The sequence below is a fragment of the Salmo salar genome, chromosome 05 (genome assembly GCF_965601325.2).
Source record: "Salmo salar chromosome 05, fSalSal1, whole genome shotgun sequence".
Taxonomy (NCBI): domain Eukaryota; kingdom Metazoa; phylum Chordata; class Actinopteri; order Salmoniformes; family Salmonidae; genus Salmo; species Salmo salar.
Window position 1 is genome coordinate 76,193,270 of NC_138295.1, and position 15,476 is coordinate 76,208,745.

The window sequence follows — 15,476 nt, forward strand, 5'->3', positions numbered from 1 at the left end:
ATCGCTGCTCCTCCATCCTTATGAAGACGCTGCGTAACTGGTGGGATATTCCTTACACATAATGGAGCCACTGCTAAATAACCAACATGTAAATGTGTTATATACAGCACCATCTGCTGGTGTAAAGCTGAATGACTCCAATGGCCAGGTGATACAGCGTTTTCCTCCATCACAACCCTCATCTGAGGACGTGACCTCAAGAGGACAGACAGACAGACAGACAGACAGGCAGGACTGAGCCTGAGGCCCTTCTCTCCTACTTACCTTCAGCAAATCACTGATCTGTATGTGATTATGTAGGCTATGTGTAAGTGGATGCTGGTGGGAGGACCTATAGGAGGATGGACTCATTGTAATGGCTGGAATGGAATTAATGGAACAGTACTAAACAAACATGGCAACCACTCCGTTCCATCCATTCCATTCCAGCCATTACAATGAGCTCGTCCACCTATAGCTCCTCCCACGAGCCTCCACTCTGCATGTGTGAGCTAAAGCTGCCTAGCCAATCCCTCCCTCTCAGGTCTGTGGGTACTTTAATGAGGAAATCATTTAAAGTATTCAAACAGGGATAGTTTCTCATTTCAGAGAGTAAGTCCTTCCCTCGATCTTCCCTCATGCACTCCCCTTCACTGCTCTGACAGAAGTGGCTAGGTCAGATGAAAACATACACTAAGCTCTTTGATTGGAATGGCTTTAATATCGAGGTACCACATACTTTCTAGGCAAGCATTCGCCATAGCTCGATGGAATAGAGCAGGGTTATTCAACTCTTACCCTACGAGGTCCGGAGCCTGCTGGTTTTCTGTTCTACCTGATGATGAATTGCACTCACCTGGTGTCTGTGGTCTAAATCAGTCCCTCATTAGAGGGGAACAATGAAAAAACACAGTGGAAGTGGCTTTGAGGTCCAGAGATGAGATTGAGGGGAATAGAGAAGAAATGAGACACATGAGAGACTTTGAGGTTTGGTTTATGTTGATTATTTATTGGGTATTTATAAACAAGCTCATGCGGGAGTCGGACGCTGACTGACGCTACAGGGACACAGTACACTATGGAACAGTGAAGTACAGGGCAGGCTACATCACACCAGAGAGATACAGAACCCACTGCTCACACACACACACACACACACACACACACACACACACACACACACACACACACACACACACACACACACACACACACACACACACACACACACACACACACACACACACACACACCCCAGTGGAGGCTGTTGAGGGGAGGACGACTCATAATAATGGCTGGAACAGACAAATGGAAACCAGGTGTTTAATGTATTTGATACCATTCCACATATCCCGCTCCAGCCATTACCACGAGCCTGTCCTCCCCAATTAAGGTGCCACCAACCTCCTGTGATACACAGAACCCCAGATAGATAGAGAGAGAGATAGACGTGAGGGGACAAATACAACAGCGGTATATACCTTTCAAGGACTCCAGGGTCAATAAATACCACATCCAATAAATGTACAGCTTTTCATACAAATCAATGCATTTATCATGGATCATCTCACACAATGGAAAATATACCCGAATCAACGACAAAAATAACAAAAGAATCCTTGTCAACATACTGAGATTGTTACCGTCACAGACCATGTGTATTTCCTGAAGTTAGGTTTACCCTTCACCTGCATCTAGGCATGGCACATTGAATGGTGGGCCTTGCTGACACTAACTAGCTCCTCCCTCATACAGCCTAATTTACTACAAGCTGTAATTAAAATACATTATAGATAGCTCTAAAACGACTCATGTCAATTTACTGGCCTAAGAAAGTAGTTGTCTATCTTGTTTTGTTGCCGTGACCCAGCTAAAGCCTTTAGAAAACCAGGGGTTTAGTGTGACTGGCCATGACACACAGTGGCTCCACTGTTTGGTAAACAACTATCTATTCTAGCTACACATTATCTTGAGACACCAGCGATTTGGATTAGCTAGTTAGGTTGTTGACATACTAGCCAGTGCCATACCATTGCATTTGGTGGAAGATTTGCCAAAGTAACCTGTGTAATGCAAGTGCAAAGTTACAATGTTTCCAATCTAATGTTGTCATAGGGTTGTCATAGGGACACTAACCCTGTGCTACACCACAGAGGCGTGTTGGCATGGTAACCTTTTATATTTTTTCTGACCAATGAAAAGAGTGATATTCCCATTGAATTTGAATTTATGGGTAATATGTTCTATTCTTCATTCCTCAAGTAACCTGAACTCTTCAAGAAGCGCCATGTCACCCGCAAGTGACAAAACAAAAAAAACAGCATACAAACAGTTCCTTTAAACCAGAAGCCTTTGAGAAGTACATCATTATGCATCATCATTACCAAGCCTACAGAATAACTACCAACCAAATCAGAAGATAAACATAGTAATAAACATTATTACTTTAACGTTATTCTACTACCACTATCGTTACTACGGTATTAAAAATGATGACCTTACACGGGTTAGCATGACAGGTAGGGAAAGAAGGAAGGTACATATGAGAGCTGAGGTACGGTTGGGGGAAGGACAGCCTCTTCCTCAAACACATAGGCTTGACAGTCGTGGTATCTTCATACACATACAGTACATCAGAGAGTAGCTTACTGCTTCATCTGAAAGCTTGGATAGTCTCGGTCAGGAATGTACAACTATGGCCCTGGAAACCCACATTGTCTACTGGTCCCTGTAGTCTTTCAATTGTCTTGTAGTCAGACTTAGTAATGCCCAGGTAACCAGTCGAGTTAAATATCTGGGGAATCAAAAATACTAATTGATCTATGAGGTAAAGGAAAATTAACCAGACTAGAGTTGATCAACCCTGGGCTGAGTAGAAAGAGACAGGTCTCAAGTCCCTCAGACTGTTAATCTGTCTGTTTATCTATCTGTTTATCTGTCTGTTAATCTGCCTGTTAATCTGCCTGTTAATCTGTCTGTTTATCTGTCTGTTAATCTGTCTGTTAATCTGTCTGTTAATCTGTCTGTTTATCTGTCTGTTTATCTGCCTGTTTATCTGCCTGTTTATCTGTCTGTTTATCTGTCTGTTTATCTATCTGTTTATCTGTCTGTTAATCTGCCTGTTAATCTGCCTGTTAATCTGTCTGTTTATCTGTCTGTTAATCTGTCTGTTAATCTGTCTGTTTATCTGTCTGTTTATCTGTCTGTTAATCTGTCTGTTAATCTGTCTGTTTATCTGTCTGTTTATCTGTCTGTTTATCTGTCTGTTTATCTGTCTGTTAATCTGTCTGTTTATCTGTCTGTTAATGTGTCTGTTAATCTGTCTGTTAATCTGTCTGTTAATCTGTCTGTTAATCTGTCTGTTAATCTGCCTGTTAATCTGTCTGTTTATCTGTCTGTTTATCTGTCTGTTAATCTGTCTGTTTATCTGTCTGTTAATCTGTCTGTTTATCTGTCTGTTAATCTGTCTGTTAATCTGTCTGTTAATCTGTCTGTTTATCTGTCTGTTTATCTGTCTGTTAATCTGTCTGTTTATCTGTCTGTTTATCTGCCTGTTTATCTGTCTGTTTATCTGTCTGTTAATCTGTCTGTTTATCTGTCTGTTAATCTGTCTGTTAATCTGTCTGTTAATCTGTCTGTTTATCTGTCTGTTTATCTGTCTGTTTATCTGTCTATCTATCTGTTTATCTGTCTGTTTATCTGTCTGTTTATCTGTCTGTCTCAAAGCATTGATATTTCTATAAGCACTGAGTAGTATGTGTTAGTGAGGTTTAAGAGGTGTGGACTGATTGAAGTTACAGCATTGCTATGCCAGTTATACTAATATACTGTTGGATACTAGAATGTCCTTTAGATAGATATGTGTCGTATAGATAGATACTCTTCTGCATTCTATGGTTGGGCTCAATTCGAATTGAAGGCTGCCAATTCAGGAAGTGATTTGAATTTCAAATCAGCTAATTAAAAAAACATAAATAGCTTCTCCTTTTGAATTCACTGCATTCACTCAAAGCATTCATTATACAATAAATACAGTGTAAAGGTATGAGACTAAATCTATCAGGTTATGATGAAGCTATGAAGGATATGAAGTCAAGACAATGCATACAACACACACTAAGATGAAGCCACTGGATTCCAATAATTGACAAAAACACTGGAGCTGTCCGTGTGTATAATGACTATAGAGTAGTGACTGGTGAGTTGGGGATAAAAGGCCAGATCACTTATCAATTTGATTCATGATCAACCGTATCTATAGTAACGTTTGACTATCTGTTTCTCTTGGTTATCTATCTATCTCAGTTAAATTAATCTATATTCATATACCTATATATTATGTATGTATATTTATACAGTCAAATAGTTATCCTTTTTAAACTGACTATTAATTGTAGTGGGAACATGTAAAACACACTCAGAGACCAGGCGAAAGAGGAGAGATCAATAGGGGTGAAAGGTCAAATAGAACACAGAAAACAGCTACATTTCACTATGGTACTACGTTACGTAACAGGGGCTACGCTCCAATACTCTACCATGGCTCCCTTCACCGGTTAGCCTGGCGGCAAGGTCTGGGTCTGAGACGAAGGAGTTTGCTAGAGCAGAAACCGACCTGGCTACCAGGCTATAAATCTTCCCATAGTGACTGCTGATCTGAAAGTGTCTGGATAAGCTGAATGTATGCGTTGCATGTTTCGTCACAATAGTTTTTAACGTTCGTCTGGACTGATGCCCGACTGAGCATTCTACTCCATGCATCGTCAATAAGCGCTGAAGATTTCATCGAAAGTGCATTACAGTGGCCTGGAAATACAATGACATTCAAAAACAGGCAAATTGTTATTAGGAAACCCTTTCGTCATCATTTTGATGTCACCAGATAGACTTTAGATGCAGTATAACGTTAGCTAACTAGCTTAAATTGAGGGGAGGCCACCTGATTGTAACTAGCTAACGTTAGCTTTGCTAGCTATTTTTGCCGAATATTGCTAGATGATGACGTCGCCATCTGTCTAAAGTAAATTTGACGACATGATCATGCTGGGAAAGTTGTTTCCTACTACATATTTGACTACTTTAGCAACGTCACCGTATTTCCACAGGCACTATAGTGTAATTTAGACTAAACAGTAGTTAGACTCATTTCAGAATGACTGGACGTATCACCACTTTAGGGCAACGCCGATGGCTGCTTGAGAAAGTTCATAACAATGGCATGACGTGACGGAGGTGCAACCTATGAATAGAATTCTACAAAGCTTTATCCAGTCCTCCTCAGATCAGTGGTCACCAAAGAGAGGAGATGATGAATGGAGGACATTTATAGGGATAGTCCACACCAAGATAAGTGTTTGTCTGAAGTTTTCACACTTCAAAAGTGGTCTGAAGTCGTGCTGGGTCCATATTCCACACCATCTGGTGAGCTAAATTAAATCTTCATTAAATCCCCCTAATTAGATGGCATTCGATGGTACAGTTCTTTAGGGATTGAGTTTTGCAGCTTTCTACCAGTGCATATAGTGGGATCTACACAACAGATGGTGCGGAGTACGGACTGAACTAAATCACATTGACCAGAGATCATCAACTAGATTCAGCCATGGATGGTCAGGGGGCTGGAACATAATCACAAATCATTTGTAGACTGCAAATTGACCGCAAGAAGCCCAAACAGATATGTCATTTGACTAAAATATAATCATTTCAAACCTTGCTTAGATTTGTAAACAATCACATCTCTCTCTATGTGTGGAAATACTTTGGAACAGATTTCCAACATTTACTGCTGATTTTAGTCTTTTATGTCCAACAAGTAATTCTAACCCTTTGCTCAGAAAACTTGGGGGCCAAATAAAATCATGGGCTGCCAGTTGGGGAACCCTGACATACGACTTCGGACTACTTTAGAGATATAAAAACGTGATTTGAACTTAGATTCGGGGGTGAACTATTTCTCTGAGAGCATTGGGACTTCGCCACAGCCTCTCTATGGTTGCCTAAATACATTATAGCTTTATGACTTCATTTTCCCTCCCCCATATATATTCAAACAATCAAAACTCTGATACGGTGTCTGAAATCACAGGATCAGTGAGGCGTAGCCAATGGGTACGAGCCCCTCTCGGTCTCCCTGACGACAGCGAATCCAGTCGTGATCGACACCCCCTAAAACCACTAACTCCTCCCCTTTCTGGAAGCTTAGCTCCGCCCCTGTGCCAGAGTGGTCGCATAGTGTTCTGACTGACCTGAGAAAGAGAGAAAAATAAGTGATACTGCTGTAAAAAAGTGTCATAAGAATGACATAACACCGTCATAGACAGTCATGACTACTGAACTGAACAAACTAAACATGTAATCTAGATATATTTCCACATATTTCCAATACCTGAGGGGTCTTGGGTTGTCCCATGTCTCCTCCATCTCTCTCTCTACCACCTCTTCTACCTGCTGGGGCTCCAGCACCCTCCTCTGGTTAGCGCTGGAACTGCTGCTCACCATCCGGGTCAGAACAGACACCCCTGGAGACAACCACTGAGATGGACGTCTGGGGAGGGAGAGAGATACATCAGTGATAAGAGTAAGATACTTCAACTGTCTAGTATCAGAAAACTCTATCACACAAACACGTACACACACACCAGCGCACCTGGTTGGAAGTGTGGGTATCGTGGGGTTATTGGAGGCTCCAAACAGCCGTCCCAAACCCCAGGGGACCGCCAATGCTCCATCGACCTGAGGAGGGTCACTCCTGGCCTGGGTACTGGCCTGGGGCTCTGGGGGGTCTCTGGATGTCCCCTCCTGGTTCTGTACTGCAGACAGGCTGAGTTCAGCCAGGTTCTGGCCCAGCTTGCCCCCCCAGCGTACCACAGCCCCCCATCCCTGCTGGATCACCTAGGGAGAGAATAACAGCTCAGAAAAGTGCTGTGTGGTACGGACACCCACCCACGCATTCAAACACACACACACACACACACAAACAGACACACAAATACACACACATTGAATTGTGCTCACCTGTCCTGCCTGTTGGGAGAGACTGGCCTCCTCAACATTAGGAGGTGCTAGCTCCATCATTTCTTTCTCCTGAACCCACATCAGCTGAGGACTTGTCTTCGCAAGACCCCCAGAGACCTTCGCAGGCCCCACACTGAGACTCTCTGGCTTCAGTGACTCCACCAACCCTCCCATCCCTGAGTTGGCCAGGGACGACGAGCTCGCATTACGATTGGTCGCCTCGGGTTCTGCTCTCCCAAAGTACAGCTCTGATAGGCTTTCGAGATTGCTGCTGCCCCTGCCTTGGGAAGCGGACCCCCGGGGCGAGCGCCTGAATCCCAGGTCCTGATTGGGTGGGCTGGGGATCTCTGGGCTGTGATTGGCTGGCTCCAGGTGGTGGTGCTGGAAGAGCAGGTCGAGGTTAAGGGTCAGGAGACTGAGGGGCTGCAGCAGGAGGAGGAGCTCCTCAAACAGAGGCTGGCAGGAAGTCAACGACAAACGCATGAAGGAGGAGGGCCGGTAGAACGTCACCAACACATCTGACAGAGAGAGAGGGAGGCGAAGGAGAGAGAGAGAAAGAGACGGAGGGGGAGAGAGAGGGGGTGGGGTGAAGGGAGGAGAGAAATAATGTTATAACATATTAATATTCAAACAGATAGATTGCAGATATGAACTTTAGGCTTCAGAGACTTACCACTGCATGACTGGAGATGGGACAGCCAGAAATCCATAAGCTTGATGCTGAACGAGAGACAAGAAGCAGGTGAGAATTGGAATTGAAAAAGTCAAACAGAAAAACCCTAGGAGAGAAGAGCCAGGTCTTACTTGAGGAGGCCGAGGAGGAAGGCGTTGAACCTGTGTTTGTTCTGCCTGAGCTGGGGCAGCTCTCCTATTCTAGCCTGGAGGCTGTACAGGGACTGAGTGCTGGGCCCTGGAGGGAGAAGGGGAGCAGAGACGAGAGAAAGAAAGGCTTTGGTTAAGCTTTGGCACAGAGAAACAAATCAATATCTAATCAACATGTTATGTTACCTTTGAACTGAATTGACTGAAATTGAAATGAACAAGTAATAAGATAATCAGAGAGAAGGATGACTCAACACTGCAGAATAATGAGCACCAGACTAGAGCGAGAGAGGAGGAGAGAGAGACTGAAAGTACTATGAACCCACATGATGTCTGGGAGGGTGAAAGAGATACACATGGGAAAGAGGAAGAGAGATATTGAGAGATTGGCTATGTACTTCCATCATGTCTGAGAAGGAGAAATAGAGAGAGATGGATATAGAGAGAGAGATATAAATATATGGAAAGGCAGGGGGTATAACAACCACAGCCCTCCTATGCTGTCTATGCTCTCTTGTAACCCACCTCTGTACTGCGCTCCAGAGTTCCTACCTGGCCTGGTGGAGGCCTGGACCAGTCCCCAGGCTGAGTTTGGCCTCCTGCCCGAGATCAAATCACTCTGGTGGGGCTTGAGGCCGTCGGAGAGCAGGCTCCGCAGGGCGGGGCACAAACACTGCAGCACCAGCCGACCCAGAGACGGATTCACACTGCTGTCTCCTGATAGAGCCTGGAAAGGGGAGGAGGAGAGGAGAAAGGAGAGTGGCAAAATAGAGGATGCGAGTGAGGGAAGGGGATGAAGAGGGAATAAATAGGGGAGGAGAGAGGGAGAGGGGAGAAATAGAGGAGAAGAGAGGGGAGAAATAGTGGAGGAGAGAGAGGGAAGAGAGGAGAGGAGAGAAATAGGGGAGGAGAGAGAAGAGAGGAGATTAGAGAAATAGTGGAGGAGAGAGGGAAGAGAGGAGAGGAGAGAAATAGGGGAGGAGAGAAAAGAGAGGAGAGGAGAGAAATAGTGGAGGAGAGAGAGGGGAAGAAAGGAGAGGAGAAATAGAGGAGAGAGAGAATAAAGGAGAAGGGATGGGAGAAATAGGAGAGAAGGTGGGAAGAGAGGAGAAATGGCAGAAGAGAGAGATTGAAGAGGGTATACATAGGGGAGGAGAGGGAGGGAAGGGAGAGGGGAGGAGAGAGAGGTAAGAGAGGAGAGGGGAGAAATAGGAAAGAAGAGAGGGAGGAGGGGAGAAATAGAGGAGAGAGAGGGAAGAAAGGAGAGGGTGTTATGGATAGGAAGAGAATACAGAGATATAGAAGAGGAAAGGAGTAGAGAGAAATATGTGGGAAAGAGGGATGTGGAAGGATGGATTTAGTACAGAGGTTCTGACTACTGAGCCAAAGATAGGGATATCTGAAGACAACCTAGCACCTTGTTAATGGAGGCAGACTAGGGGAGAGGAAGAGGGAGAGACAGAAAGAGACACAGATATGTCCTGTTATTCAATGGATGATTCATATATGGAGGATTCATATATAGATATAGAGCCACTAACAGGCTGTTTGAGCCATCAAGTGTCACACGTTATTAAGTTCCAATGAGCTGAATGCAACCACCGCTGCTACAGACCGACGTCTAATTCCAGAGACACGGATACACAAATCCTATAAGGCAATGAAGTCTTTGGGGAGTTTGAGCTGGTTGATCTTCTGTCTGTCTGTTTTTCACTTTGCCTGTCGGTGTGGAAACCCTGTCATAGCAACAGTTAACAATACGTCGTTAGGGGCGGTAGCTAGGTATTATAAACGCGGGGGTGGAGGTTTGTACTGATTGGATTACCTCCCCTGATCTAAAACCAAAATGTGAAATCGGAGGAAGATGATTGGCCCTCATATTTCTCCTAATTGAAATGAATATAATTGATTGATCCACAGAGGAGAAGCTGGGTTTGCTGCCAGCATCAGACAACAGCGAACAGTAGAAACAAACAGGCATGCCCTCAGAAATACATCATTAAAGTACAGATATAATGATTAAAAACTCAAGGCCATTTTCCATATCTCACATCATGTGGTGTGTACACCATGTTACTGAAGAGACAGTGTTAAACATGGTGTTAAACATGGTGTTAAACGCAGAGACAGTGGAAACTGACCTTCTGCACCAGGGTCCGTGAGGAGCTGAACTGAGCCAAAATGGCCTCCACTGCCACACTGACTGCACTGACCAGAGCTGTGGACGGGAACAGTTAGACATACACAAACATCATTTCTCTAACAGTGTAAATGTACATGAATAAATGTACTGTATATCACATAGACTGTATATAAATATACATCTAGGCTATATATGATCCCATGTGACTCAGTTGGTAGAGCATGGTGCTTGCAACACCAGGGTTGTGGGTTTGATTCCCATGGGGGACCAGTATGAAAATGTATGCACTTAAGTCACTCTGGATAAGAGCAGCTGCTAAATGATTCAAATGTAAATATATACAGGTATAGCGTACCTCTTTTTTCCAGCAGGCACAGAGAGGACAGCCCTAGGCCTCTCAGAGGGGCCTTCACGTCATCGCCCATCCAGGAAGTCCCGCCTCTCTGTACAGAGCCGGCGAATGAGACGCTACGAACCGCTGAGATTGACAGAGATAGAGGAAGGATCACTTACAACCTACTCTACTCTAATCAGTGGTGGACTCACCGAGAGGAAGAGCAATGTTACTTGGTATTTCTGTGTAACTGTTTGAGTATTAGTGATATTAGTTGTTTTAGCAGTTAGTTAAAGCAGTGGTAGAGTAGCAGTACTATCAGTAGTAGTGTAGTAGTGATAGCATAGTGATAGCATAGCTTAGTTTGTTGAAACATCCCAGTCCAATATTTTTCACAGATTCTAAAATGGTTGTCTTGTACACTTTGCTTTTCCAATATTCTACACAGGACATCGTCCCTTCTGAGGGTGGTACATTATGTGAATGGGAAGCGGATGCATTAACCTGGACAGACACAGGAAACATAAAACCTCCTATTGGAGAAGACAGCCATGCAGAAGTCAGCTATCAGTAGCAGGTTGGTGGCACCTTGGTTGGGGAGGACAGGCTTGTGGTAATGTCTGGAGAGGAATGACTGGAATGGGATCAAATACATCAAACACCTGGTTCCCATGTGTTTGATGTCATTCCATTTGCTCCGTTCCTGCCATTATTATGAGCCGTCCTCCCCTCAACAGCCTCCTGTGGTATCAGTAAGGTGTGAGAACATTCCTGTCTGACCTCATGATGAAACATATAGACACTATAGAAGGTTAGTGTTCAGCCCAGTTTATAGCCATTCACCACTACATTAAACACATCGTGTATAGTCGTACCCAAACACACGTATCTACACCAATGCACGCATTCATGCACACACTAAAGCGTGATAATCATCATCACAGTGATTATCATGGTTCAACAGAAGCTGAAGGTCATAGCTTTATTAAGGAGAGGTGTCTATTTCAGCACTCCATGCAACAGACACACAACAGCATGGACAGACAGACTGACAGAGTGACAGACAGACAGACAGAGATATAGATATACACACAGACAAACAGACAGACTGATAGACAAACAGACAGACTGACTGACTGACAGCGAGATAGATATACACACTCAGACGGACAGACAGACTACAGACAGACTGACAGGGCGATAGAGATGTAGATAAACACACAGACAGACAAACAGACAGACAGGTGAGCAGGGTGTTAGACTAACAGAGTGACAGACAGGCGAGCAGGGTGTTAGACAGACAGACAGAGTGACAGACAGGCGAGCAGGGTGTTAAACAGACAGACAGAGTGACAGACAGGCGAGCAGGGTGTTAGACAGACTAACAGAGTGACAGACAGGCGAGCAGGGTGTTAGACAGACAGACAGGCGAGCAGGGTGTTAGACAGACTAACAGAGTGACAGACAGGCGAGCAGGGTGTTAGACAGACAGACAGAGTGACAGACAGGCGAGCAGGGTGTTAGACAGGGGGAGGGAGTGACAGACAGGCGAGCAGGGTGTTAGACAGGGGGAGGGAGTGACAGACAGGCGAGCAGGGTGTTAGACAGGGGGAGGGAGTGACAGACAGGCGAGCAGGGTGTTAGACAGGGGGAGGGAGTGACAGACAGGCGAGCAGGGTGTTAGACAGGGGGCAGGAGTGACAGACAGGCGAGCAGGGTGTTAGACAGACAGGCGAGCAGGGTGTTAGACAGACAGACAGAGTGACAGACAGGCGAGCAGGGTGTTAGACAGACAGGCGAGCAGGGTGTTAGACAGACAGACAGAGTGACAGACAGGCGAGCAGGGTGTTAGACAGGGGGAGGGAGTGACAGACAGGCGAGCAGGGTGTTAGACAGGGGGAGGGAGTGACAGACAGGCGAGCAGGGTGTTAGACAGGGGGAGGGAGTGACAGACAGGCGAGCAGGGTGTTAGACAGGGGGAGGGAGTGACAGACAGGCGAGCAGGGTGTTAGATAGACAGGCGAGCAGGGTGTTAGACAGACAGACAGAGTGACAGACAGGCGAGCAGGGTGTTAGACAGACAGGCGAGCAGGGTGTTAGACAGACAGACAGAGTGACAGACAGGCGAGCAGGGTGTTAGACAGGGGGAGGGAGTGACAGACAGGCGAGCAGGGTGTTAGACAGGGGGAGGGAGTGACAGACAGGCGATCAGGGTGTTAGACAGGGGGAGGGAGTGACAGACAGGCGAGCAGGGTGTTAGACAGGGGGAGGGAGTGACAGACAGGCGAGCAGGGTGTTAGACAGGGGGAGGGAGTGACAGACAGGCGATCAGGGTGTTAGACAGGGGGAGGGAGTGACAGACAGGCGAGCAGGGTGTTAGACAGGGGGAGGGAGTGTGAGAGAGAGAGCTCTTACTCAGCGCGGGTGGCAGCGGCGGAGCCTGAATGAGTTTTGGGGGGTCTGAGGTTTTCCTGGGGGGGATAGGGGGGTAGAGGAAGGGGTAGTAGAGGGGGGCGGCCAGGGCATGGAGGGTGTGAGAGCGGGGGAACAGGGGTGAGCTGAGGCAGGACGCGTCCAGGCCTGGAGGGGGGGCTCCAGAGCGATGGGGGGGGTCGAGAGCCCCGATGGGGGAGAGGCGGGGAGGAGCACCCCTGTGGATGGGACAGTTTTTGGGGTGGTAGAGGTACCAGGAGGGGAGCGGAGGGAGATCTTTAGAGGTTCTACTCTGGCCAGGGCCAGAGGTGTATGTGTGTGTGTCAGTGCAACCAAGGGAACCGACGGTGTGTGTTTTGGCATATGCCATCATCATCGCGTCAACGTTTTTATATGGGGTGGTGCAGCCTTGAGTGTGTGTGTCATTGCTGACGAGTGTGTGTGAGCCGGTGTGAGGCTGTTTATCAGTGGCGTTGGCGGTGCAGTACAGGGAGTCAAAGTTAGTGATGGATTCAGAGCCAAAGCCATACTCCAGCTTTTCTTTAGTCTTGGAGTCATTCACATAACGATACAAACTATCAATGTTGCTCTTGAAGTCCTTTCCAAAACGACGTGCAGAGCCTCCATCCTTCTTAAAATAGTCACTATAGCTATATCCAGAATCAATAGCATTCTTAGAATAAGTTCCATGGCTGTCTTCATTTAAATCTGTATGAGTGTATGGTGTAGCAAAGGGGTTAGATAACTGGGTAGTGTAGGGGTTAGGGGCCGTGGCTGTGGACTGGGTAGTGTAGGGGTTAGGGGCCGTGGCTGTGGACTGGGTAGTGTAGGGGTTAGGGGCCGTGGCTGTGGACTGGGTAGTGTAGGGGTTAGGGGCCGTGGCTGTGGACTGGGTAGTGTAGGGGTTAGGGGCCGTGGCTGTGGACTGGGTAGTGTAGGGGTTAGGGGCCGTGGCTGTGGACTGGGTAGTGTAGGGGTTAGGGGCCGTGGCTGTGGACTGGGTAGTGTAGGGGTTAGGGGCCGTGGCTGTGGACTGGGTAGTGTAGGGGTTAGGGGCCGTGGCTGTGGACTGGGTTTCAGTGTGGCTGTGAGGTTGGGTCCTGGGGACTGGTCTCGCATGAGCACCACAGTATCCTGGGCGGTAAGGGGGGATTACAGAGTGGAGGAAATAGGAGGAGGGCTGGGAGTGGGCCAGGGAGAGAGGGGGTGAGGACACTGCCCAGTCAAAAGGGGCAAAGGGCAGGAGGGGAGAAGGGAGAGGAGTATGAGTAACAGAGGCAGGTTGAGGTGGAAATGTGGATTTGAGGTGGACAAGGGGGGCATTCAGGGGGTAGGAGTGTGAGTAAGTGGTGTGTGTGTGTGTGGGTGGGGGGGCAGGTAGGGGTAGTTGGGGGCCAGTAGGGGTAGTTGGGGGCAGGTAGTGGTAGTTGGGGGCAGGTAGGGGTAGTTGGGGGCAGGTAGGGGTAGGTAGGGGTAGTTGGGGGCAGGTAGGGGTAGTTGGGGGTAGTTGGGGGCAGGTAGGGGTAGTTGGGGGCAGGTACGGGTAGTTGGGGGCATGTAGGGGTAGTTGGGGGCAGGTAGGGGTAGTTGGGGGCAGGTAGGGGTAGTTGGGGGCAGGTAGGGGTAGTTGGGGGCAGGTACGGGTAGTTGGGGGCAGGTAGGGGTAGTTGGGGGCAGGTAGGGGTAGTTGGGGGTAGGTAGGGGTAGTTGGGGTAGGTAGGGGTAGTTGGGGGCAGGTAGGGGTAGTTGGGGTAGGTAGGGGTAGTTGGGGGCCGGAGGACAAGCGAAAGAGGAGAAGAGGGGAAGGTAAAGGAGAAGTAGAGCCATGGACAAATGTTGGAAGGATGGATAGGATAGAGGGATGAGAACAAGGAGAGGAGCAAAAATGTATGTTGCAAATAAATTGGGAGGAGAGAGAGAAATGGAGAGAATGTTAGTGTCTGTTGAGAGAAGAATGCAATGTAAACCAGTAGATCCCCACCACAACATGTAGTAACGCAGTACACCACCCAGTACCCACACAACAACATATGTCCAATAGTCTGACCCAACAGATGCACACAGACTGACCACAATACATGACAGAGTCAATGGAGGTGGTTCATGAACAGAGGAGTCAAAGTTCAGGTTTAGAGAAGCCTTTCTCTTTCGTTTCCTAATCTCACAGTCGTTCACCATTATTTCAACCACGCCCAAACCTTTTTCCAGTGGTTTAAGCTAGTGGTTTCATGTTCTACTCTTCCGTCAGTGTGTATTCTGTATTATAAAACGTATATGTGCAGGTAACTGCCAAAGATGAGGTTATCACTGTCCATAGTTAGTGCCACTCTCTCTCTCTGTACAGTAGTGGTATGCTGTTCTCTCTCTCTCTCTGTACAGTAGTGGTATGCTGTTCTCTCTCTCTCTGTACAGTAGTGGTATGCTGTTCTCTCTCTCTGTACAGTAGTGGTATGCTGTTCTCTCTCTGTACAGTAGTGGTATGCTGTCCTCTCTCTCTCTGTACAGTAGTGGTATGCTGTTCTCTCTCTCTGTACAGTAGTGGTATGCTGTTCTCTCTCTCTGTACAGTAGTGGTATGCTGTTCTCTCTCTCTGTACAGTAGTGGTATGCTGTTCTCTCTCTCTGTACAGTAGTGGTATGCTGTTCTCTCTCTCTCTGTACAGTAGTGGTATGCTGTTCTCTCTCTCTCAGTACAGTAGTGGTATGCTGTTCTCTCTCTCTCTGTACAGTAGTGGTATGCTGTTCTCTC

General features: G+C 46.9%; 1 protein-coding gene across 1 annotated transcript in view; it reads right to left on the minus strand.

Moving 5' to 3' along the window:
- Nucleotides 1-1,135: 1,135 nt before the first annotated feature.
- LOC106605889 (uncharacterized) overlaps nt 1,136-15,476 on the minus strand; it is a 30,625-nt gene continuing 16,284 nt past the window's right edge. The window contains 10 exon segments of the mRNA XM_082975582.1: nt 1,136-6,227; nt 6,368-6,526; nt 6,629-6,873; nt 6,997-7,514; nt 7,670-7,716; nt 7,801-7,906; nt 8,371-8,545; nt 9,960-10,036; nt 10,317-10,439; nt 12,705-13,943. Coding sequence (XP_082831708.1) covers nt 6,062-6,227; nt 6,368-6,526; nt 6,629-6,873; nt 6,997-7,514; nt 7,670-7,716; nt 7,801-7,906; nt 8,371-8,545; nt 9,960-10,036; nt 10,317-10,439; nt 12,705-13,943 — 2,855 coding nt within the window. The 3' untranslated portion in view covers nt 1,136-6,061.